We start from the raw sequence: 22,883 nt of genomic DNA, 5'->3' as shown, positions 1-22,883 counted from the left end.
ATATTCCCCAGTGTCTCCTTGGCCAGAAAACAGTAGTGTCCTTTGAGATTGGTAACATACCTATCTTTTCCCAACAAATTGTTAGGTTTTCACAGACCAGAGCATACTCCAGGTTTTATCTGAACCTTTCCTTGGCTCTGTTCTAGTAAAGTACAATGTTTCCTTAAACTTGGTAGCAGAAATTCCATGTATAAATTTGGCTAATTCCTCTGCTTCCCATGTTAAATAGAAAGCAAATGGTAATCAGCATTGTGTTCTTCCTATACTGGTCAGGTAATGAGCTCAAGTGGGCACTTTCTTTCTGATCATTCCTTTAGCTACCTGATCGCGGTGAGTGTCCCTGTCTCTAGAAACGGCCTTTTGTATAGAGGAAGACCACTTCTTTGGTTAGCCTTTTTCCCAGATTCTCTGCCATGGCCTCTCAGGCCTACATTCTACTATTCCTGCTTCTGTAACCTCGGCTTGGCTTCAGTAGCTGTTCAAGGAGGAAATGAAAATAGACTCTTTGGAAACTGAAAAACAACGAGTAGATTCAGCTAGCATTTTCGGAGTACTTACCAACACTGGTGTAAAATACAGTATCGTAGACTTCTCACACCAGTGTGTGTGTTACAAATGGGGACACTGAGGTTCAGGGCAGGCAAGAAAAATACCCACACGTACAGTAGAGCCAGGGGACCCAGGACATGCTCATCTAACCGCCCCTCTGTAGTGAGGAAGTAGCCAAGGATCGGACGCAGTGTGGGAACAAAACACACCCCAGGGGAAGGAGCGCCAAGTGCCCTGTCGCCATTTGTCAAGGGTCACGGCATCCTGAAGGGCAGCCACTTCCTTCGTGAATGTGTTCAGCAGTCTTGATCTTTCCCATGTAGGATCATCTGGAAAAGGAGAAACAGGAGAGTTGGTAACGCTGAGAAGTCTCTTAAGACTTTGAGGACTTTCTTGGTCAGTTTCCTAAGAGGCTGAAACAAATCTCAAACATGAAAATAGAGATTAAAAATAGATGGGTAAATATCCCCTGTCGGAGCCTAAGGAGGTTTTTTGTTTTTTAAGATTTTATTTATTTGACAGACAGAGATCACAAGTAGGCAGAGAGAGGCAGGCAGAGAGAGAGAGAGAGAGAGAGAGAGAGAGAGAGGAGGAAGCAGGCTCCGGGTGGAACAGAGAGTCCGAGGTGGGGCTCGAACCCAAGACCCTGGGGTCACGACTTGAGCCAAAGGCAGAGGCTTTAACCCACTGAGCCACCCAGGCGCCTCGCCTAAGGAGGTTTTGATTTGTTTTCGTCGGTTGGATTTTTTGTGAATCACATTAGTCAGTGGTCTTTAGTCCTGCTGCTGGTGAGAATAATCTAGAGTGGCGTATGGTGGTGGTGGTGTGTGTGTGTGTGTGTCTGTACGCACGCATGTATGCGCACATGCGTGCACACTCACCGTGCACACCATGCACACTCATACGCATACGCATGCCTAAAACTAGTGACACCTGCCCCCACTGAGGCCCATTAAATCAGTCTCTGGAGGCAGGGGCTGCTGCAGTGTTGGTACGGTGGAGGTACCCAGGTGATTGTCATGTGTTAAGAATGACTGCATTAGGTCCAGTAGACTCTGCCTAAGCCTAAGGGCTGTGAACCAGGGAAGGGCATGTGTGAGATGCTAAAGGTTGACCCTTAAGTAGTTTAGGAGTCCATCAGGATTACTTGTACACCTGGATTTGGGGTGAAGTGGAAATTGAGAAGCTTTGGGAAATTGTCAAGGCATAGTCACTACCTTTGGGAAACTTATGGATAAATGAGAAGCAGGGGGAAATACATAGATTTATATGTGCTAGCCAGAATTGACGAACCCTGTGGCTTTGTGGCATGCTTTCCTGCTGTCTCTGCCTCTCCCTCGAAGGTTTGTGTAATAGGGGTGGTTTCTGGGAATGTGTGACATTTACCCTCTTGTCCTGCATCCAGAGTGCCCTTGGAGGCTTTCTGGGTGGAGAACACAATTAGAAGAACACAGAGAAAAGTGTGTACTATTTTTCTTGATTTTTGGCTTCTTCCCTTGGCTGCCTTCTTGTAGCAGTGCTCTCTCCAGACTTGTTCCAGAATTGACATTAGGCAAGGTTGGTGTAGGATAAATAACTAGAGATACAACCCCAAATCTAACCCTCTCAGGTTCACCCAATGGGAGCTTGAGCTTAGAGATCATCTCTCCAACCTCCCCAATTTTGTATGTGGCAAAGTCAAAGTCCCAGGCAAGGAAGAGCCTATCTGAATCACTGGCTGGATGTTGACTTGACACCTTCGCCACCTTTTCCAGGGTAACCCAGAAATTATTCTCTCTAGGAGGCAAAGGGAACTTACATTTGTGTACCATTCTCTGCCAAGCACAACAGCAGGCAGATGTGGCTGTAATTCTCCCCACATCCAGGTGCAGTCGATACTTGCATTTCCTGGATGGAGATGCCGAAGCTTAGAGGATTTAAATATCTTGCCTGAGCAAAGTTAGGGGCAAGACCACACTTAAAATTCAAGTAGATGGAGTTTTTCTTTCTTTTTCTTTAGAAAGGGAGGGGGAGCCGTAGGGGAAGAGGGACAGGGAGAAAGAGAAATCTCTAGCAGACTCCACACCTAGCATGGGGCTGGACATGGGGCTTGATCTCATAACCCTGAGATCACCACCTGAGCCGAAATCAAGAGTCAGGCGCAGAACTGACTGGGCCACCCAGGTGCCCCTCAAGTGGATGGAGCTTTTAAGCCTGTGCCTTTTTCAGTTCAACGTCGTATACCATTTCGTTTAACATAATATGCCACTACCCCAGTGCACTTCTTTCCAGCGAGCATGGTCTCTGTTAGTAATGTGAAGGTTTTGTCTGAATTTGTTCTGCTAGATGATCCGGAAGTCGCGTACTCTACCGCTCCTCTAGTCTTACCTAACTCTCAGGCTGGTTGGTACCTGTTTCATTTTCTTGCACTGAAACGGTTCTTATTCTGAGGGCCACCCCCCCTTGTTTACCTGCTTATCATCTGTGGGAATACGAGCAGCAGTCTGTGTGGACTTGTACTCCAATCTTAATTTCTGGTGCCCCCCCCCCCACAGTAGCACATGCAGGCAAATCCCCCAATCCCACTACATTGCAGTGTCTTTAGCTACAGAATAGAAATGAATAGTGTCTAATCCCAGGCTTGCCGTCCCGGTGAGATGGAGGACGTGTAGCACAGTGTGTGGCACATGGTCAGTGCTCGGTTGATGTTGGCTCTGCTTTTATTATGGGAAGCCAGTGACACAGCATTTCCTGGATGAAGTCAGCTTCCTGCTAAGAATAAAAGCTGCATAGGGAGCTCTTAACCTTGAATGTTAATTACCTTAAAGTTTGTTGGCTGAAGGTCCCAGCTCTAAAAACTGATCATTTTCCAAGAAACATAGCACTTTCAGTTCATTTGTGCTTTTGAGTGCTCCTGGCTTCGGTCAGATCCTGTTGATTCGCTGTAACGGTCAGCTTAACATTTTGCTCTGGTTCACCTCGAAAATGAGTACACGGTGACCTTTACTTAAATGTTCCTGCTTCCGAGACAACAAGGCATCCTGTAATTTACCAGTCCACCGTTAGGACTAGATCCTAAAGCCCCTTCTGGAATTGGGCTGATAGGAGTCTCTGTGCTGGCTTTGCCTACAGTTGTCACTCACATGCTCTAGCAAGTCGAAGCTGTGTTTGTGATAATCAGTTCTGAACACGTCCACCCCCCCCCCCGACTCTCTGGCCTGACAGACTATACTGACAGTACTACCAACTTTGTTCCCACCTTCTTCCCTACCCTTTGCTCCTCCTCCCTTAACTTGAAGGATCTGATACCTTTGACCAAACATACAGAACAGAGCCTGCTCTCTATAAGAGGAATTTACCATTACCAGCAAATACGACCTAGCATCCCTGAATTGTATTTGCTACAGTAAGTTCATATGGAAACTTAGTATTTTGATTTTCAGTTCTAATCAGGAAATACCTGCGGTGTGTTGCATATTGTGCTGGTAGACTCTGCAGTGTCTGAGGCGTTCTGGGACCCACAGGACATAGAACTCAGTGGGTGGGGGGCGAGACGGAGGGGTTGCCCAGGTAGAGGACACAGACTGTGGCCTCGCAGTGAAATCTGTTCACACCTGGCGTGCAGAAGGGCAGGTTTCTCACTAATCTCTTCATGGACACATACCTACCTTCAAAGTGTAAATGGGATTCTAAAGAGAGAAGATCAGGGCGCCAGTGGGTGCTACTCACTCACTTTCCCTCAGTACAGAGGTAGAGGCCCCGCGGGGAGGGTCCAGTAACCCTCACCTGCCTTAATTAAGAACCCCATCATGATCACCCTGTATCCCTTTTTACTACAAGAACAACAAAAATCAGGGCACCTGTGTGGGTTCAGTCAGCTAAGAAGCATCTGCCTTCAGCTTAGGTCATGATCTCAGGGTCCTGGGATGGAGCCTGACGTCCCTGGGATCCTGCTTCTTTCTCCCTCTCTACCATCCCCTTCCCCGCCCCGTTTGTGCTCTTGTGTGTGCGCGCTCACTCTCTCTTGTTGTTGTTGTTTTTCTTTTTTAAAAAAAGATTTTATTTATTTATTTGACTGAGAGAGAGAGAGTCCAAACAGGGGGAGCAATAGAGGGAGAGGGAGAGACAGACTATCCGCTGAGCAGGGAGCCTGATGATGCACGGCTCGATCCCAGGAGCCCCGGGATCATGACCTGAGCTGAAGGCAGACGCTTCTTAGCTGACTGAACCACACAGGCGCCTTCTCTTCTTCTGTTGAATGAATAAATAAAATCCTTAAAAAGAACAGTGGAAGTCATTACATGACCATGAGCTTCCCACCTCCACTACATATGGTGGCACATTCTGTATGAGATTTTGATATTCTTTGTAGAAAAATCAAATGGCTCTAGTTATTAGAAGACCTTTTTTTTTTTTTAAGAAAAAAAAAAGACTACTTTTAAGGGGCCCCTGGGTGACTCAGTCCATTGAGTGTCTGACTCTTGGTTTTGACTTCGATCATGATCTCAGAGTCGTGAGATTTAGGTTGTTTACAGTGTCCCTCCCATATCTTTATTTGAAAAAATTTTAGACCTTAGGAAAAGTTGTAAGAATAAGAAAGTCAACACCCACGTCTGGCACCTAAATCCAGCAGTTACTTTGCCATATGTGCTTTTTCTCTCTCCCCTCCCCATCCATCCCTCTTCCTGTTTCCTTTCCTCCCCCTTTCTCTACATGTGCTTTTCTGGCTGAACCACTGGAGAGTAAGCTGTAGGTGTCACCATGACACCTAGATAGTAAGTATGTGTATCCTAAGCGTAAGAGTATTCTGTTGATGGCTGCTTATCACCATGATACGCTTACCACACTTGGGGAATTTCTCATTGATATCTGAATATTCAAATCTCCCCTCATGGCTCTTGCCTTCAGTATTGGACAGCTCAGGTCTAGAACATACTCCAAAGGTACTGTGGTCGAGCAGGCTGCTGAGCTAGATGCAGCAGAGCCCAGGAGACGCTTCTGCCCCAGGAAGGTCCCACAGATAGAGGTGGGGGTGACAGCTACGGCTGGCTGGCTGAAAACCACAGAATGCCCCAGAAGTCTGCAAACCGTAGGGTTACCCTGCACCCTGGCCATAGGAACATGAGTAGGCAGGCAGTTATCTGTAGGTCAAGTAAAGGGCAAAAGGAGGCTCTTCTCTATTGACACTACGTGAACTACTCAAGGAGGATTAGGGATCCTGCTGCGGTGTTGGGACCCCACCAAAAAGCCCTAAGTAACCAGATATTTGGGGTCCTCACTTAGTTGGTCTTTGAAGGCTGCTTCACTGAAGCGTTACTGAACAAGTGTAGACCACCAGATGTCTGAGGGAGTCCCATGGTGAGGAAGAGAGACTAGCTGTGTGACTTACTGAGCCTGAGTCGTAAAAGGCCATGCAGAGTCACCTTGTTTACCGAACCCTGGCAAGAGTCCGGCTAACCCAAGGTGGCCATGCTGTGCGGAAGCCCATGGAGAGTCCACCAGTGAGTGCTCTGGTAGGTAAGCCTGGCTGGCAGATAATTGGCCCGAGGTTCAGGCTTGTGAATGAGAAGCCTTCTGAAGCTTCCAGTTCCGGACTGTCTAGTCACTGCCCACCCCCCTCCAGGCCTAGCCTTAGTGTTTTCCAGGTGAGGTCCCAGACAAGCCATCCTTCCTGTGTCCTGTCTGAATTTCTAACCCACAGTGTTGGTTATGTTAACAAAATAGACATTGGACTGAAAGAAGTAGTGTGATGTCTGGATGTTGTTGGGGCATTGAATTTGATAGGGGATGAAGTGTGTGTGAAATCTGTGGTCTTTGGCTCTTTGGTTCTGAAGTTTCTGGCTCACCGTTAGAAATAATAACCAAAACAGTCTGGCCTAGACTGGAGGCAGCCTCAAGTTTGGTAGAACCCCAAGTTACCTCTGTTGATCTCTATTTATATTCAGGAATAAGTTTTTCCTAATAAAGGAAAACTGAAACTTCTCAAGCAGTGAAGTAGTATTTCTAGACACAGAGTAAACATTTTTAAAGTATGCAAAGCTCTTCTTTTGAAAGACAATTCAATTAATCTTTGCTTAGCCCTGGTTAAGTCCAAAAATTAATTACCTAGGATCCTAAAATTCAGTGTTTTCAAAAGATCGCAATCTTATAAAAGATGTAACTGGAGAAAAGCCAGAGTTGTCCCTAAAGTATTTTCTCACTTATATTTTACCCGTTTTAACATGGTTAATAGTCAAAATACATTGCAGATGCAAATATTTAGTTGGCAGTATTTAGGGGAAAAAACCCAGCATAACTAGAATGAGCTGATCATTCTGTTGGTCTCTGAGGTCTTGCTGTAAGTTTTTTTTCCTTACTTGCTCTCCTTTTTCACTCCCTGGTTCCCTTATTGCCTCTTCCAAACCATCCTCCACCAAGTGTTAAAACTGAAAAACGTGGACAGAGAGAGCCCTCGAGTCATCCAGACAGGGGACTCTCCATTTTGGGGGGCATGTACTCAACCCTCTGCTTTAATTTTAAAATACATTATCAGGTCATTTGATCAACTGCAGAAATATTCTGCATCCTATAAAGGAATCAGAAAGAGGATTAAAAATATACCAGACATACAGGCCACTAGGGAAACCAGGTATAAGGAGTTAGTCTGAACTCTTGCTCTCAGAAGGCTGGTCAGACGTTCCTTTCTGACCATAACTGTCACTGAGACGGCTCCCTGCACTTGCTTGAAAGTCGTTTGTGTTTCTCTGTCTACTCATCCTATGTCTGGGTGAGTGGAAAGTCATTTGGAACTTCTCTACTCAAAGCAGATCATACCTTTTGCAAATGCAGTAATTGTCTTCAGCTTCTCAGTGAAAGGGCAAAGTATGAGAAACAGAGGACAGAATGGGGCGCCTGGGTGGCACAGTCAGTTGAGGGTCTGACTCTTGGTTTCGGCTCAGGTCATGATCCCAGGGTTCTGGAATCGAGCCTTGTGTCTGACTCTGTGCCAGGCATGGAGTCAGCTTCAGAGTTTCAGTACCTCTCTCTCTGCCCCCACTGAGATAAATAAATACATCTTAAAAAAGAAAAGAAAAACAGAGAACAGAAGAGAATTGAAGGGTCATCAAATGAGCATGAAAACCTGAAGAAATCCGAACGAATGTCGTTAAACCAGTGACTTCTTTGCATTCGCCAAGTCCGAATGTTCCCTGCCCTTCACCCCCTCTTTCATCATCCTCTGAGCTGATGCTGGGGAAAAATGTAACTGGTAAAACTGAATAAGGTGAAGCATACAGAGAAATGCAGAATAAAAATAGAAAATTAAAATTGAGGAATGTAGAGAAGCCAAGTCAGTGGGGAAAAAATGAAGCTGAATAACTGGAAAGAATCACTGGAAAATACTCAGTCTGCCAGAAGACTTATAAAACCTGAAGCCTTTTAGAGGACGTTCAGTTGAAACCAAAAGGCTTTTTTTTTTTTAAGTTGAGTAAACAAAACCCCAAAAAAGATTGTTGGAACCCTTTCATTTAAACTGAGTATCCAGCATTAGTACATAGGATAAAATACTTCAATTTCCATGAAAACCACAGAAAGGTTAAAAAAATTGGATCTTTCATATTTATTTTTAGGCTCACTAATTAACTCAAAAAGGCTTACCCCCTTGTTTAAACTGAGGTGTAATTAAGGTATCTGAGTACAACGAATTCAGCTCTAAGCTAAGTGAGAACGTAGGAGGCAAAACCTGAGATTTTTCAGATACTCTTTTTAAAAAAAACTTCTGGAAGCGTTCTCTATCTTCCCAGTAAATCGCTGAGAAACTATCATAGGTCGGGTACTCTCATCGGTGCCATGAGGGATCCAGAGACAAAACAAGGTTCTTTGTCAGCTCGTTCCTAACAAGCCGATAATCCGAGATGGCCAGCATCAATGCCTCCTGGTATTTGGTGAGCTTAGACCATCCCTAGTCGTTGAATTTTCTAGTTAGTGGAGAGGTGACCAATGTATGCATCGAGGCCTTTTATTTTAAAAATAAATAAAAGTGGATGATGGGGACATAACGTACTTTAATCCTTTTTAATCCCTTTTTAATTATGTGGAATCCTCAAAGGAGCAGAGGCAACTGCATTCGACCAGAATGTACCAGAGCTCTGGGGCCCAGCAAGCGTCAGGTTCTTGGATCTGGTGCCCCACGGCCTCCGGCTGTTCTGCTTTATCATCGTTTGAGATCATTAGTGCTGCCTCTTTAATGAGCTCCCTCTTCTAAATTTTAAGAAGTTGTCAGTGTTAACTCTGAAGTGCTTTCTAAGCCTTACCACGCCTCCGCGAGGTAGGCACCCGTCCTGCAGAGGGTTACACCGCGGCTTACAAGTGTAAGGACACTTGCTGTGTCCATGATGCTTGGGAGGTTCAAGTCCGGATTCTAAACCCAAGTCTAACTCTGGCACGTGATCTTGGCCTAGTAATATTGGTCTGGAGGTCTCCCATCTTTTATCTGAATTCTGAAGTTCACGAAGCTCTAAAACTTGCAGTGGTTTTTTTTTCATACCTTTGGTGGCAAAATATGACCCGAACTTACTTCAGGCCGTGGTCTCTTTTCTGCTCGCTATAAATGTTCCCAGATTTCACCACTGCTCTGTCATGTCTGTGTAATAGACAGTAGATGTACCTACTTATTTTACCTTCCAAAAGTTGGAAAACCTTGACATTCTGAAACCCGCAAACCCTGTGCATTTCTACCACGGACATGCCCTGATGGCCCCGTGCCACCTGCCAGCCAGCTCCTACTTCTTCCCGTCCTCCCCTTGCCCCGGACACTGGGCTTCCAGTTTGCTGCTCCTAATACCCTGCGGATATGGCAGTTGAAATGTGTAAACTTTAATGTCTGAAAAACTCCGTTTTTTTCAACTCCTGAGTTTGTACCGCTACTCGCGGTTCCAGTCCAGCCCCCACGGGCCCCTTCCTTTTTTCCCGCATCTCCGCACTTCCTTCTCCTGCAAGGAGAACCAGGACACTTCTATGCTTGGAAAGCAAGGGGCCCTTTCTATTTAACCAGGATGCGAAGCGTTTGTCCCGGTATGTGAACAGTTAGATGTACATTTTACTGTAGATAATAACAGGTCCTTCGTTTTGTGCTACAATTCACTGCGGTTTAAGTGTCAGCACTTTCAGTGCACTTAAGATGATACGTCTCTGGGAATCATACAGAACGTTTTAGGAATAATACATATTATCTAAAGCAAAGTAGCCAGAGTCCTTTTAAATGTTAATCATCTGAAACCAAATAAATGTGTTCAGAATAGATGATGGAAGGTCATTGCTGGGATATCATACCCCTTCCTCCTCATTCAGGGGAAAAGTGGAGAACAGAATCTTTGATGAGTTAAAGACTCCCTGAAGGCCTTAAGTATATTCATCTAGAATGAGGGAAGTAACGGCTAGATTGTTGAAGACTGATCTTTTATTCTAGCCTTTTTTTTTTTTTTAGGATTTTATTTATCTATTTGACAGAGAGATATCACAAGTAGGCAGAGCAGCAGGCAGACAGAGGGGGAAGCAGGCTCCCTGCTGAGCAGAGAGCCTGAAGTGGGGCTCAATTCCAGGACTCCCAAGATCATGACCTGAGCCAAAGGCAGATGCTTAACCCACTGAGCCACCCAGGCGCCCCTCTAGCTTTTTTTTTTTTTTTTTTTTTTTTTTAATGGAGGGGGTCAGGAGTCAGTGGGGGAAAGAGAGGTTCTGCAGATGACTTTCACGAGTGGGTTCTTTTATTTCTATTCTTATTCAGTGGGGGAGAGGAAAGGAATAAACCAGAACTTGGCTGCAAGTGTTGGCAAATTAGATTTACTTCTGGATCTCTGGTTTGCGGCCTATATCACATTTGGAAGACTGAGGAGAGGTTGGAAGGAGAAAGTGTTCCCTGAGCCTTGCTTGTTTGTCTCGGGGCCTGGCCCCAAGGTTGCCTGTCTCCAAACAGCCTCCTGGCAGCACAGAGCATCAGGAAGGCCTGTGGAGTGTGAGGGAGTTGGGGTAGGTAGACCCATAGGTGTCACAGAGGACGGAAGAAGGGCAGATGTTTATTGACTGCCTGCTTCGTCCAGGCTCCGTACTTGTTATCCCACTTTGTTTTTACAAAAACTGAAATTTCATCCCCTTTCTTTAGGTTAAGGCAGCTGCGATATAGAGCAATTAAGCTTACCAAAGGTTTCTTACCCCCAGATTGGAGGAGTTGGGGCTGAAGCACATTTCTGTCCCCAAAGCCCATGTCTTTCCTCTCATGTCGCCCATCCCCCAGCCATGAACAGGTTAACAGCAGGTCTCTGAGGTCATGCTACTCTGGTCAGAGCAGCTGGGAAGGGGCTCGGGTTTCCTCCTTCAGGTGGCTATGTCCCTTTTCTCTCCCTCTGTCCTACTTACAGAAGTTTTAGACACAACCAGCTCAGGGCAACCAGTCAACTCCGTGACCTCTGTCTTTAGGGTCAACACTGGGTCTTACCGTTTTGGACATGCCAGAGTAGATCACTCGGCTTCTGAGTGCACCTGTAAATGGGTTTCTCTGGCACATCTTGAGTCCATCAGAGCAGGTCTGTGGCTGCTTCCCAGAGTGACAAAAGCTCTGATTCCTGGAAAAACACATTTGAAGAACGCCTTAGGAAACAGTTGATGCACAGGAGGTGAATATATGTGGAATGAATGGGTCTGTTGCCTTCTGGAAACCCCTGTGAACAGGAGTGGATTTGCATGTTCTCCTACTTTTGTACTTAGCAGTTTTCCCACAGTGTTTATTTGAAAACAAATTCAGATTATATTCCAGGTCATTTTTATATCACCACCGGCAACACTAGAAATATATTTGTTAAGAAAAAAAAAACCCTGCTTTCAAGGTTGCCTCTTAGAAAAAAAAATGTTCTTTTTTATATTCTAATTATTTTCTTAAACTTGTAATTTCAGAGGATAAAAATTTACCTAGAGACTGCAGCATTGTTCCTTTTTTTCCCCTCCTAACCGTAAACTATGCTATCATGAGAGCACTTTATTATTACATCTGTTAGATTATAAAATCATGGAACATTTATTGTCTCTTAATAGGGAGAGATAATGCTTGTGAGAAAACTTCATATATGTTTCTACGGAAGGAGCTTCCCGTAAGACTGGCCAACACGATGAGAGAAGTTAATCTTCTGCCGGATAACTTGCTTAACCGCCCTTCGGTGGGGTTGGTTCAGAGTTGGTAAGTAAATAATGTGGCTTTACATGGGTCTTCCCATAATGCTCTGAACACCTGGTATGGAGCCCATTTTCCCTAAAAGTACGTGAACCGCATGGTGGGGATGAGTCATTTGGGATAGCTACAATTTTCCAAGCAATTGAAAGCTTTTTTTTTTTTTTAAACTGACAATTTCAAATTGTCTTAATGAAAAGACTTCTAAACTGTGTGAGACAGCTTTCTTGACTTTGCAGATTTTATTTATTTTTCTGGTTATAAATGTGATTGCTCACTGAAACAAAAATTAGAAAGTAGAGAAAAATGTAAAGGAATAGGAACACAGTGCCCCACACAAACCGGTCTGCAGTCCGTTGGATAAGGGGATGTTGCTACTTTTGATCAAGTCTCAGCCTTGCTCCTTCTGTTTTCCTGTTGAAGGAGTTTCTTGGCGGCCATATTTCTGTTAGAGAAGATTATGTCATTTAAAGGGGAACCTCCGATTGTAAAAATACCAGTGCCTAATGTGCTTCATTTGCCTTAATGAAAAATTAAAAAAAAAAATCTCAACAGACAATGACATAAAGTTCGATCACGAACAGCTCTGATGCTGCAAGTGTGTGTTATTTCATTGAGGAAGTTGAATTTGTAACCAGACTACCCCCTAGGTAAGTAGGGTGAGGTCGGTGAGCCTATACTCGAGAGACACTTGCTTGTCTCCTGTGTATTATAGAAGCAAGCAGAAGTCATGGCAGAGAAAGCTGGAGGAGTTTGAGAGACCAGATGCAAACAGCACTCCCAAGCCAGTGCAGAGAGGAAGTGCTGTGGGCATGAAGCGGAGCGGGGAGAAAGGGCCCCCGCGGCTTTGGGCTTTGCGCTGCCCCTGGCTGCGTGGATGGAGTGGGTAGGAACAGGGAGAACATTTTAGGGGAAGGGAACGAACGATGTGGACAGATTGAAGGAGAATGGAGCTTTAATTAGTTGGCTTTTTAAAGGGTTAATGGCAGCTGGGCTGTCCAAAGGGAATGGACATTCAACAGTTATTCCCCAGTAATAGTAATTGAATCCGTGCTTAGGGAGAAGCATGAATTGTCTGAGAAACAGCAGATGGGCTGGCCTGAGCGATCAGGCGCCCAGTCCCAGTCCCAGATAAGCCGCAACTCCTCCCTGTGGCAGGCTTAGGGGCCCGGGGGTCCAAGGGAGGGAGGTCAGAGAGCGGCTGCCCCCCCGCCCCGGGTGGAGGGGTTGGGACTTCGGTACTCCGCTGTCACCATCCCTTGCTGTCCATCCCCATGCATACTTTGTTCCAGCAGGAGCAGCAAGTGCTTGTTTACGTGAGATTTCTTTATTGCTTCAAGAGCATCATCAGAAATTTTCCAACAGAAAGTGTATACACACTATTGGGGTCATTGTGGTGGGGATTGGAGGTCGACTAGCTGACCTGGTGGCAGTGACTGACAGTCCCACGTCTGTTGCTTACGTAAAAGTTACTTTGAAGCTTCGAAATGAATTTGCTGGCAAAACATAGACTCAGGTGATGGGGTCAACTTTTTTTTGTCACACATTTCTCATCCGTAGCCTACTTAAACATATGCCTGTCACTTCTTCCTTTTTTTTTTTTTTAATTCAATTTTGAAATAATTTCCTATATAACAAAGATGTGTGAGACTAGTAGCGAGAATTGCCATATGCCTTCACTCAAATTCACTACCTGTTAACAGTCAGCTAACATTTGTCCTGTTGTTCTCATTCATATTCTCTCTCTCTCTGTGTGTGTGTGTGTGTGTGTACGCTTAGGGTATATCAAACATGTGGTACTCACATACATATATGATATACATTTTTTTTCCTAAACCATTTGGGTTAATGGTGGACATGCCCCTGTACCCCTAATGACTTTGGTATGTATCTCCCTAGTACAGCTCTTAGAAAAACACAGTATGGGGATGCCTGGGTGGCTCAGTGGGTTAAGCCGCTTCCTTCGGCTCAGGTCATGATCTCAGGGTCCTGGGATCGAGTCCCGCATCGGGCTCTCTGCTCAGCAGAGAGCCTGCTTCCCTCCCTCTATCTCTCTGCCTGCCTCTCTGTCTACTTGTGATCTCTGTCTGTCAAATAAACAAATAAAATCTTTAAAAAAAAGAAAAACACAGTATGATTATCAAATTTGGAAATTTAACATTTAGCCAGTAATATTTTCTAATGTGGGAGAACTTTTTCTCATTTCATAATTGTCCTAATAGTGATCTTTTTAAAAAAGATTTTATTTATTTGACAGACAGAGATCACAAGTAGGCAGAGAGGCAGGCAGAGAGAGAGGAAGGGAAGCAGGCTCCCCACTGAGCAGAGCGCCCAATGTGGGGCTCAATCCCAGGACCCCGAGATCATGACCTGAGCTGAAGGCAGAGGCTTTAACCCACTGAGCCACCCAGGTGCCCCAGTGCTCTTTTTTTTTTTTTTAGAAGATTTTATTTATTTGAGAGAGAGCACAAGGTGGGGCGGTGGGGAGAGGGAGAGGCAGACTCCCTGCTGAGTGGGGAGCTGGATGTGGGGCTTGATCCCAGGACCCTGGGATCGTGACCTGAGCCAAAGGCAGTTGCTTAACCTGCTGAGCCACCCAGGCACCCCAGTAGTGCTCTTTTTTTTCCCCCAGCAACCCCTGCCTCCCCAATGTAGGAATCCAGTTAGGGTCACACATTGTACTTCGCTGTCATTTCCTTTTCCTCTTAAAAGTAACTCTTAGGGGCACTTGGGTGGCTCAGTGGGTTAAGCCGCTGCCTTCGGCTCAGGTCATGATCTCGGGGTCCTGGGATCAAGTCGCGCATTGGGCTCTCTGCTCAGCGGGGAGCCTGCTCCCCTCCCCACCGCCTACTTGTGATTTCTCTCTGTCAAATAAATAAATAAAATCTTAAAAAGTGACTCTTACTCTTAACAGGCCGGGAAGCCCACCTCAGCTAGAGTATGTTCTCCTTGCTCACTTGACTTTCAGGCTGGGAAGCTGGGCAGCATCCTTGGCTCCTCTCCACTCATGACTTAGGTCTTTAAGTGAACTACCCTTTTGGGAAGGAGGGGGTCACCTTCCCGGCATTCTGCTGGTATGTGACAGGATAGAGGGCCTTGTTGCCTCTGGTTGACTTTGCCCTCTGTGGGAGGTCTGACCTGATGATTTCAGCAGTGCCCAATCCACAGCCTGATTTGCCCGGAGGCTTTTAAACAGTATACCGAGAGATGAACATACTTTATTGTCACGCATCGTTACAAAGTTCAGGTGAGGCTGACGACTAAAACATCATTCCTGCTTATGCATTTATATGCTTCACAGTCTTTTTTTGTTACTGGAGTACCCTCATCTTCCCTCCAAAGCCTGGCTAATAGGATTAGTCATAATTAATTGTTAGAAATAATTCTGTTAAGGACTAATTCTTTCCGGGCATGTTCAGATCCAAAGCAGAGAAGACGCACCCCTGAGTAACGGGTATCTCTGAGTCCCCTCCAGACCCGGCAGGTTCTGTCTGGATCCCATTTTTCTGTGTTCTCCAGAGAGTTATTTTGGACGCATTATTTCCTATACAGGCTCTGATTGATATGTAGCTATTTTTAATCTAGAAGCAGTTTCTGAGAACCTGAGAGGCATTCCTTCTCCTCCTTTGCAGTGTTGATAAGATTAGTTTAACTTTGGGAAGGGATATTTATTTCTAGTTTCTGAGTTCTTAGTATGCACGTTAGTGTCACACACATGTTCCTTACAATTCATATGCTTGTCTTGGCTAATCCAATTATGGATTTGGTGTACGGGCTAGAATATGTTCGTGAGTAGCAGAGAATCCAACGAAACCATATATTGGCTCGTTTTGCCATAGGATGAACTTTTCGTGTTGGTTCGATTTAGAGATTCATGAGATTATGGAGACCCTGCTTTCCATGGTGTCGGCTTTATTTTCAGGTTGTGTTTGCTCCCGGTGGCAGAATGGCTGCAACATTTCCAGGGCTTACAAAGTCCACGTAGCCCACTGTGCAAGAAGCAGAGCAAGTTAATTTCTCTTCCAAAGACCTCCACCAAGGCTTCCCTCTTATTTTACTGACTTGAATTGGGGCGGTGTGCCCATTCCTGAGTCAGTCTCTTTGTTCAGGGGAATGCAATGCAATGTAATGCCAGGCCTAGGCCTCGACTGTTGGGCTAGTTAGTCGTCAGTGACAAGAAAAATACCATTACCTGGAGAAAAGTCAGGCCACCCAGGAGCTTTGCATGGCGTCTGCTTCCCCTGCAGCCCTTGGGCTACAGTGTGGGGGTTGGCGGGGGGAGGTTAGGTGAATACCTGAGTGAAGTTTTAGGCTACTCTTAGGAAGAAGGAAAGGAGGAACGGAAGCTGGGTAGGCAATTAACAGAGTAACTCCTCTTTTTTTAGGTATATGCAGAGCTTTCTGGAACTTTTGGAATATGAGAATAAGAGCCCTGAAGATCCACAGGTCTTGGATAAGTAAGTATAGTCCCAAACTTACCTGACAGTAGAAACATCCGGGCTAAAAAATGTGTTGGTAAATGGAACTCATGTCATTAAGAACCAAGAAGTGTAATTTGGATGAAAGCATTACGTTTGTTAATGGGTAACAACTCAGTATCACATTTATAAATAATTTGAGGTAATTTAACATAGCACAAAAGGAATAATGACCCTTCAAATTATGTTTCATGATCTAGGTCTTTTCTATTTTCCCTCCTGGTGAACTGGTGCCGGCCACTCACCATAAATATTGCGGTGAGTGTACCACCTAGTGGTTGTTTTAAGAATGCAGTGGCCTCTGGATAGACCTGATTTATCTACTTAATCCTTTACGATTTTTTGTTCAATTTTTTAAAACTTTTCAAGGCAGTGTAACAGTTGAGCTCAGAAAACCTGTAATGCTTTTGTTTTGGAGCAGCATACAAGAGTGGGCTTTTAATATAACAACCTGAGTTCTCTGCTGCTGTTCGGCACGAAGACTGCTAACTTCTCATGCTGATGGAAAATGGTGCTGTTTTTCCATCTTCATTTAACTGGAAAACACTCACCCTAGCTCCGAGTATGTGTGTGCACGTGTGTGCGTGCTTTTTCTTTTTTAACCCCAAGAGAAATTAAGTGTCCCCTTCATATTACTCTCCTCCCATTTCTCATACACACGGGGGACTGCCTATGGCAGGCCTGTTGTGCTGAAGAGCTTTCTTTCTACAGAGAAGCCTGGTCCACGTAATTGTGACCCCAAACGCCTTATACACAGACATTCCAGAAAAAGAACAAAGAAACACTGTGTTACAGAAGCAACCGTAAAACTCGAGGCATTCAGCCCAACCCTTTCCGGTCACAGATAAGGAAACTGAGGTCAAAGAAGGGGGATGACTTGTCTGAAGTTGTAACATTCACTGGTAGCAGAGGGGATCTGTAAATCCTCGGTCCGTTGCCTTCGGGCATCGTTCTACACAATGTACCACCTGCCAGAACTGACCGTGTGAGCCTCGAGAAGCTCGCTCCAGCTTAGTTGTAAATTAAAATAGAAGGTTGTATACACCTGTCGTCTTTGCTAGGTGTTTTGGAAATGGATTTGTGACTTGTGGAAGGGAGGCATTGCAGTAGAGCCCCAGATGCAGTGTTCTCCTTGCTATAGGCCATTGCTCTCGCTTAGCATATCGAAATTGAAGGACTCGTATCGGGAAGCTTTGTTTTCTCAAAAGTCATTAGATAGTAACAGTTTGTTTTGCTGACATCCTAGAAATTAGGACTGACTTCTCTAGCTTCAAATTTTAGGTTATAGATTTGTGGAAGTAAATAATATTAAATTGCTACCGTATGTTTCCCAGAATCCCATCTCAGTTTCTGGAACAGGTTATTGGTCAGATGCAATTTATGGACGGGAGCCCACTTTGGAAACTGCCAAGTGCTGGATCCAGTGCATATGAGATCATAATGATAATTGCTCCCCCTCAGTGAGTTTTGGTGACTTGCCCAGGTTCACACAGATAGTTGGTATAGTATAGCTGGGGTTTCAGAAGCCCACTGCCCCTGGCGAAGGAAGGAAAGGAAGGTGAGCTAATCGCCTTACTCATAGTAGTAGCTCTTTCCAGTCCGGGAGAGGCTGTGCAGGAGTCCTGGCCAGGGAGATCATTTAAGTGAGAAAGCAGCTTAGAGAACAGGCTTGTTTGTCTTGATGATAAAATTAAGAAGACCCCAGAAGACTGGGGAAGCATTCTGAGAATTGAGCCCTGGAGGCAAGTCTCCTTGCTTCTGATAAGTTGAGGTGCTTCTCTACTGTAATGAAATCTTTCATTTTAGTGATAGTGGATTTATAAGTACATTAGAAAGAACATTATGTAGAGGACAGATTGTCCATTATCAAATTTCTCGTCAATAATTATGACCTTCCAGTTTCGGAGTTGATTTATTCAATTCTGCTGTCTTTATGTGTGTGTCAGGAGATTGTCATCACCAAGAAAAATTAAGACTGTTCAGATAAGTGAAAAGAAAGTCACTCCAAATTTCCATTACCAGGGGACAACTACTGTTAACATTTTCCTTCCATTCCATACTTTTTCCTAGGCATCCATATTTTTTTGTGCACAATATGTTTTACAAAAATAACTGTGGACATTATAGATCTCTATACCATTACTAATGGTTTCCAAATGGTCCATCTACAGGTAAGTCATGTGATTTGATCTCCTGTCATTGAGTTGTAGAATGGTTTGTATTTTTCTTGCTACTCTAAACAGGGCTCTTAAGAACAGCTCCGTCTTGTTATTTTCTTAGGATCAATTCCTGGGAGTGGAATGAGACTCTGTGGTCTTTTGATACACGTTGCTAAATTGCCCCTAGAAATGGATCAGTCATGCTTCCACACTCTAGAGGACACTGGTTTTTCTTTGCCAGTGTGATGAGTGGAGAATGGTACTGCGTTGTTTTACTTTTCTGTTACTATTTTTGAAGGATAAGTTATTGGTATTTGCGTTGCCTCTCTGGTAAATTTCCTATTCGTGCCAAATCCTTTGCCTCATTTTCTGTCAGGGTGCTCATCTTTTCCTTTATAAAAGATAGTAGCTCTGGCAAATGTCTTTTTCCCAGGTTCCACTTTGGTTTTTTGACTTTATAACCTGTATCCCTATAGCATTGCCCAAATTCTGCATATTCCTTTTGTTTGTTTCTTCAGGCTTCTACCTGTAGTATTAAGCTAAGAACAGCCTTCCTTACCCCAAGGCATACTACACTATATACTTATTTACCTGATTTTCTTTTATTTTTTCTGTGATTTCATTCTTTTACATTTAAATCTTTTAACTAAGTTAACGGCTTAAGGCTTGAAACTGGGATGTGACTTTAATTGGTAGCCACCTGTCCCAACTAATTTGGTGGTTTCCCTACTGACTCGGAATGCCACTTTTATCAATTTGCTAAATATTTATGCTTACTTAACTTGCCCTGGTCCTTCTTTTTTTGTTTGTTTTTAAAGATTCTATTTATTTATTTGACAGAGAGAGATCACAAGTAGACGGAGAGGCAGGCAGAGAGAGAGAGAGAGGGAAGCAGGCTCCCCGCCGAGCAGAGCGCCTGATGCAGGACTCAATCCCAGGACCCCGAGACCATGACCCGAACCAAAGGCAGTGGCTCAACCCACCAAGCCACCCAGGCGCCCTGCCCTGGTCCTTCTTCCAGGCTTTTTATTTGGTTCCATTGACGAGGCTCTCTGTTCTTAGTTGCCATTCGTAGTATATTTTTCCCTCTGTATCTTTATAGTAATATACCATAATTCTTTTTTTTTCCTGATTAAGCTTTTGTTTTAATGGGTCTTAAAATTCTGTGACAGATTTTTGGTCAAGTTGTTTCCATTAAAAAGTGCTGATTTTAGGGGCGCCTGGGTGGCTCAGTGGGTTAAAGCCTCTGCCTTCGGCTCAGGTCATGATCCCAGGGTCCTGGGATCAAGCTCCACATTGGGCTCTCTGTTCCGCGGGGAGCCTGCCATCCCCCCCCCCCCCCCCCGCGCCTGCCTCTCTGCCTACTTGTGATCTCTGTCAAACAAATAAAATCTTTTTTAAAAAAGTACTGATTTTAAAAACTAGCAGCTTAAAACTGCCCCCCCCACACAAAAACAGGTGGTCCACAAGACATCCTCCTTTCCTTCTAAAGGGTTTATGAAGCATTGTTATAACATACCATAATTCTTGACTTGGTTTGTTTTAATTGCCTTTGCTCTGCCCACATTTCATCACTCTATTTTACTGCTATGTGAAATTCATTTCAAAATTTGACTCTTAAAAAGTTTGACATTATTTATTCATGAAAGCTGTTGCTTTGAGACTGTCTAATAAATCCTGGAGATTTGGGGGGAGTACCCTCGTGTTGTCAGAAGAAATATTAGTGTGTTCTGCAATTATTCAGCAAACATTTATGGAATCAGTATTCTATGTGATCACTTTTCCATAAAGTCCATGGATTCCTAAGAAGGTGTTTAAGCATTTTTTCTTTACTAGAACCTTTTACTTTTTGTGTCTCTGAAAGAATTTCGATAGAAAGTTTCAAGCAAAACCTTGAGTAATACTTCAGTTTCTCCTTGTAGCCCATAATGATAATATCTCTGCTTATGGGGCGCCTGGGTGGCTCAGTGGGTTAAAGCCTTTGCCTTAGGCTCAGGTCATGATCCCAGGGTCCTGGGATCGAGCCCCACATAGGGCTCTCTGCTCAGTGGGGAGCCTGCTTCCCTTTCTTTCTCTCTGCCTGCCTCTCTGCCTACTTGTGATCTGTCAAAGTAAATAAATAGATAAATAACCTTAAAACATAAAAATACCAGCACGTAAGTAGTCCAGAGACAGAGCTGGGAAGTTTATGCATAAGTGCGTGAGATCAAAAGACTGACCACTTTTTGTTTCCTTCCCACACAGCTTTCTGCAAGTTCTGATCAAAGTGCGGAACAGACACAACGATGTGGTTCCTACAATGGCACAAGGAGTGATTGAATACAAGGAGAAATTTGGGTTTGATCCATTCATTAGCAGTAACATCCAATATTTTCTGGATCGGTTCTATACCAACCGCATCTCTTTCCGCATGCTTATTAACCAGCACAGTAAGTTGGGCTTTTGGTCCTCTTGTGAAAGGGCACCCAGAGTGATTTCTTCCAGATGTTTTCCTGTTGCTTCACTGATCTGAAGTTTGGTCTGTAGAAATTTCATTTCTAGTTTAATTTTTCCTAAGTAAATCCTATCCATTAAAAAGCTCTTCATTAGTATTCTTAATGGAAATCCTTGAAATGTTGATGTTCACATTAGAGGCGGGAACTCCGCCTGCCTTTTAAGCCTCTACCTTTACGTTCCTGGTGAGGGTGTAATAGTACTTTGATGTGTCTCTGAGAATGTGGTCTAGTCTTTATTCAGGGGTTATGTGTTTTTCTTTTTGGTTTTAAAAACATCAATACTGGGAATATTGAATTGGCATTTTGACAATCCGAGCGATTGATCTTTAATTTCACCGTGATCACAGAAATCAGATTAAGCAAACTGTCAAACCGTAGTCTCCTATGGAGAGTTTTAGTCCACTCACCAGGATGATAAGTGGATAGGAAAAAAACAACTAAAATTCTGGCCACAAAAAACTTTTTGGCTCATTTTCAGTATTGTCTCTTTGCCTGATATCATAATTCTTAAGAAAAAGCACCTACACGTCTACAGCCTAAATCGTCCCCTTTGCTGAAGCAAAAAATGAGCAGAGCATTTCTGCTAACTTGATTTATTTGGATTAGTGAGTGTTATACAATTATTACATGTGGATTGGTCCCAAATGTATATCTTAAAAATAGAAGTGTCTGACAGTTTATAGGAAATTTAAATGAAAAAAGAACCTAATTACTATTCAGTTAAACTACTTACATAACTACAGGGTTTTTTTGACCTAAATGTGTCTGTCTACATATATATGTACATGTTTTTAGATCACTGATTAAGCTTGTACACCTCTGTTTTTCTTCCACTTAATCATTTGGAACTGTATGTATTGGCCTAATGCCCTTATTTGTCATTTTTCATAATTTAAAATATCCCCTATTGTTTTTCAAAGATCTTACTTATTTATTTGTCAGAAAGACAGAGGGAAAGAGAGAGAGAGAGCGCACACAAGCATGAGAAGTGGCGGGCAGAGGGAAAAGCAGGCTCCCTGTGGAGCAAGGAGCCCGAGAGGGGACTCGATCCCAGGACCTAGGCTCATGACCTGAGGCAAAGGCAGACACCGAACCAACTGAGCCACCCCGGTGTCCCAGATCTTCCCTATTTTTTTTTTAAGATTTTATTTATTTATTTGATGGAGATCACAAGTAGGCAGAGAGGCAGGCAGAGAGAGAGGGAGAAGCAGGCTCCCCGCGGAGCAGAGAGCCCGATGTGTGGCTCGATCCCAGGACCCTGGGATCATGACCTGAGCCGAAGGCAGAGGCTTAACCCACTGAGCCACCCAGGTGCCCCTCAGATCTTCCCTATTTTATCCCCTAACTTAAATTCTCCTTTTGTGGAATCTAAGCGCTCTCCAATTTTTGTTTGATTTGAAAATAAGTACATCTATAAAAATTTGGATTCAGATTACTTTTTTCTTTGACGCTCCTTTTGGCTTTTATTCAGAAGTAATATTTTGTAAATCTTGTATAGCGTGGAGGTATTTGAATGCAGTTTTAAAGATACTTGAACAAAAAGAAATATTGGAACACATATTATTTGTGTATACTACATTGAAAAGTACTCCCCGTGATGGAGGCATTTGAAATGTTCACGGCGAATTCACTTCACAAGCCTGCACTAACAGTACAGACTGCATTTTCTAAGTAAGTGGTGAATGTTGGAATCCATATCTGGAGTAGTACTGAGAAGGTGAGTAAACTTGGCTGAGGATGAAAATAACTTTTTCATCCAAGTCACATGGGGTCAGAGAGAAAAGGGCTGGGCCCCTGGCATTGGTTATTGCTTTCTGACCTGCTAACTGCAACCAGAAGACCTTAGAACATGTCCTTCCCGGGCGCCTGGGTGGCTCAGTGGGTTAAAGCCTCTGCCTTTGGCTCAGGTCATGATCCCAGGGTCCTGGGATCGAGCCCCGCATCTGCTCAGTGGGGAGCCTGCTTCCTCCTCTCTCTCTCTGCCTACTTGTGATCTCTGTCTGTCAAATAAATAAATAAAATATTA

At 44.1% G+C, this 22,883-nt stretch overlaps 1 protein-coding gene across 1 annotated transcript in view; it reads left to right on the top strand.

Annotated features, from left to right (window-relative positions):
- Positions 1-22,883, top strand: part of PDK3 (pyruvate dehydrogenase kinase 3) — a 78,513-nt gene that overhangs the window by 11,472 nt on the left and 44,158 nt on the right. The window contains exons 2-4 of the mRNA XM_059385829.1: positions 11,593-11,734; positions 16,111-16,182; positions 20,607-20,791. Of these exons, the coding sequence (XP_059241812.1) occupies positions 11,593-11,734; positions 16,111-16,182; positions 20,607-20,791 (399 nt within the window). The remainder of the gene's footprint in view (positions 1-11,592; positions 11,735-16,110; positions 16,183-20,606; positions 20,792-22,883) is intronic.

Source organism: Mustela nigripes, chromosome X, assembly GCF_022355385.1.
Source record: "Mustela nigripes isolate SB6536 chromosome X, MUSNIG.SB6536, whole genome shotgun sequence".
Taxonomy (NCBI): Eukaryota; Metazoa; Chordata; class Mammalia; order Carnivora; family Mustelidae; genus Mustela; species Mustela nigripes.
Note: the sequence above shows the minus strand (reverse complement) of the source record. Positions and strands in the feature narration are given on the sequence as shown.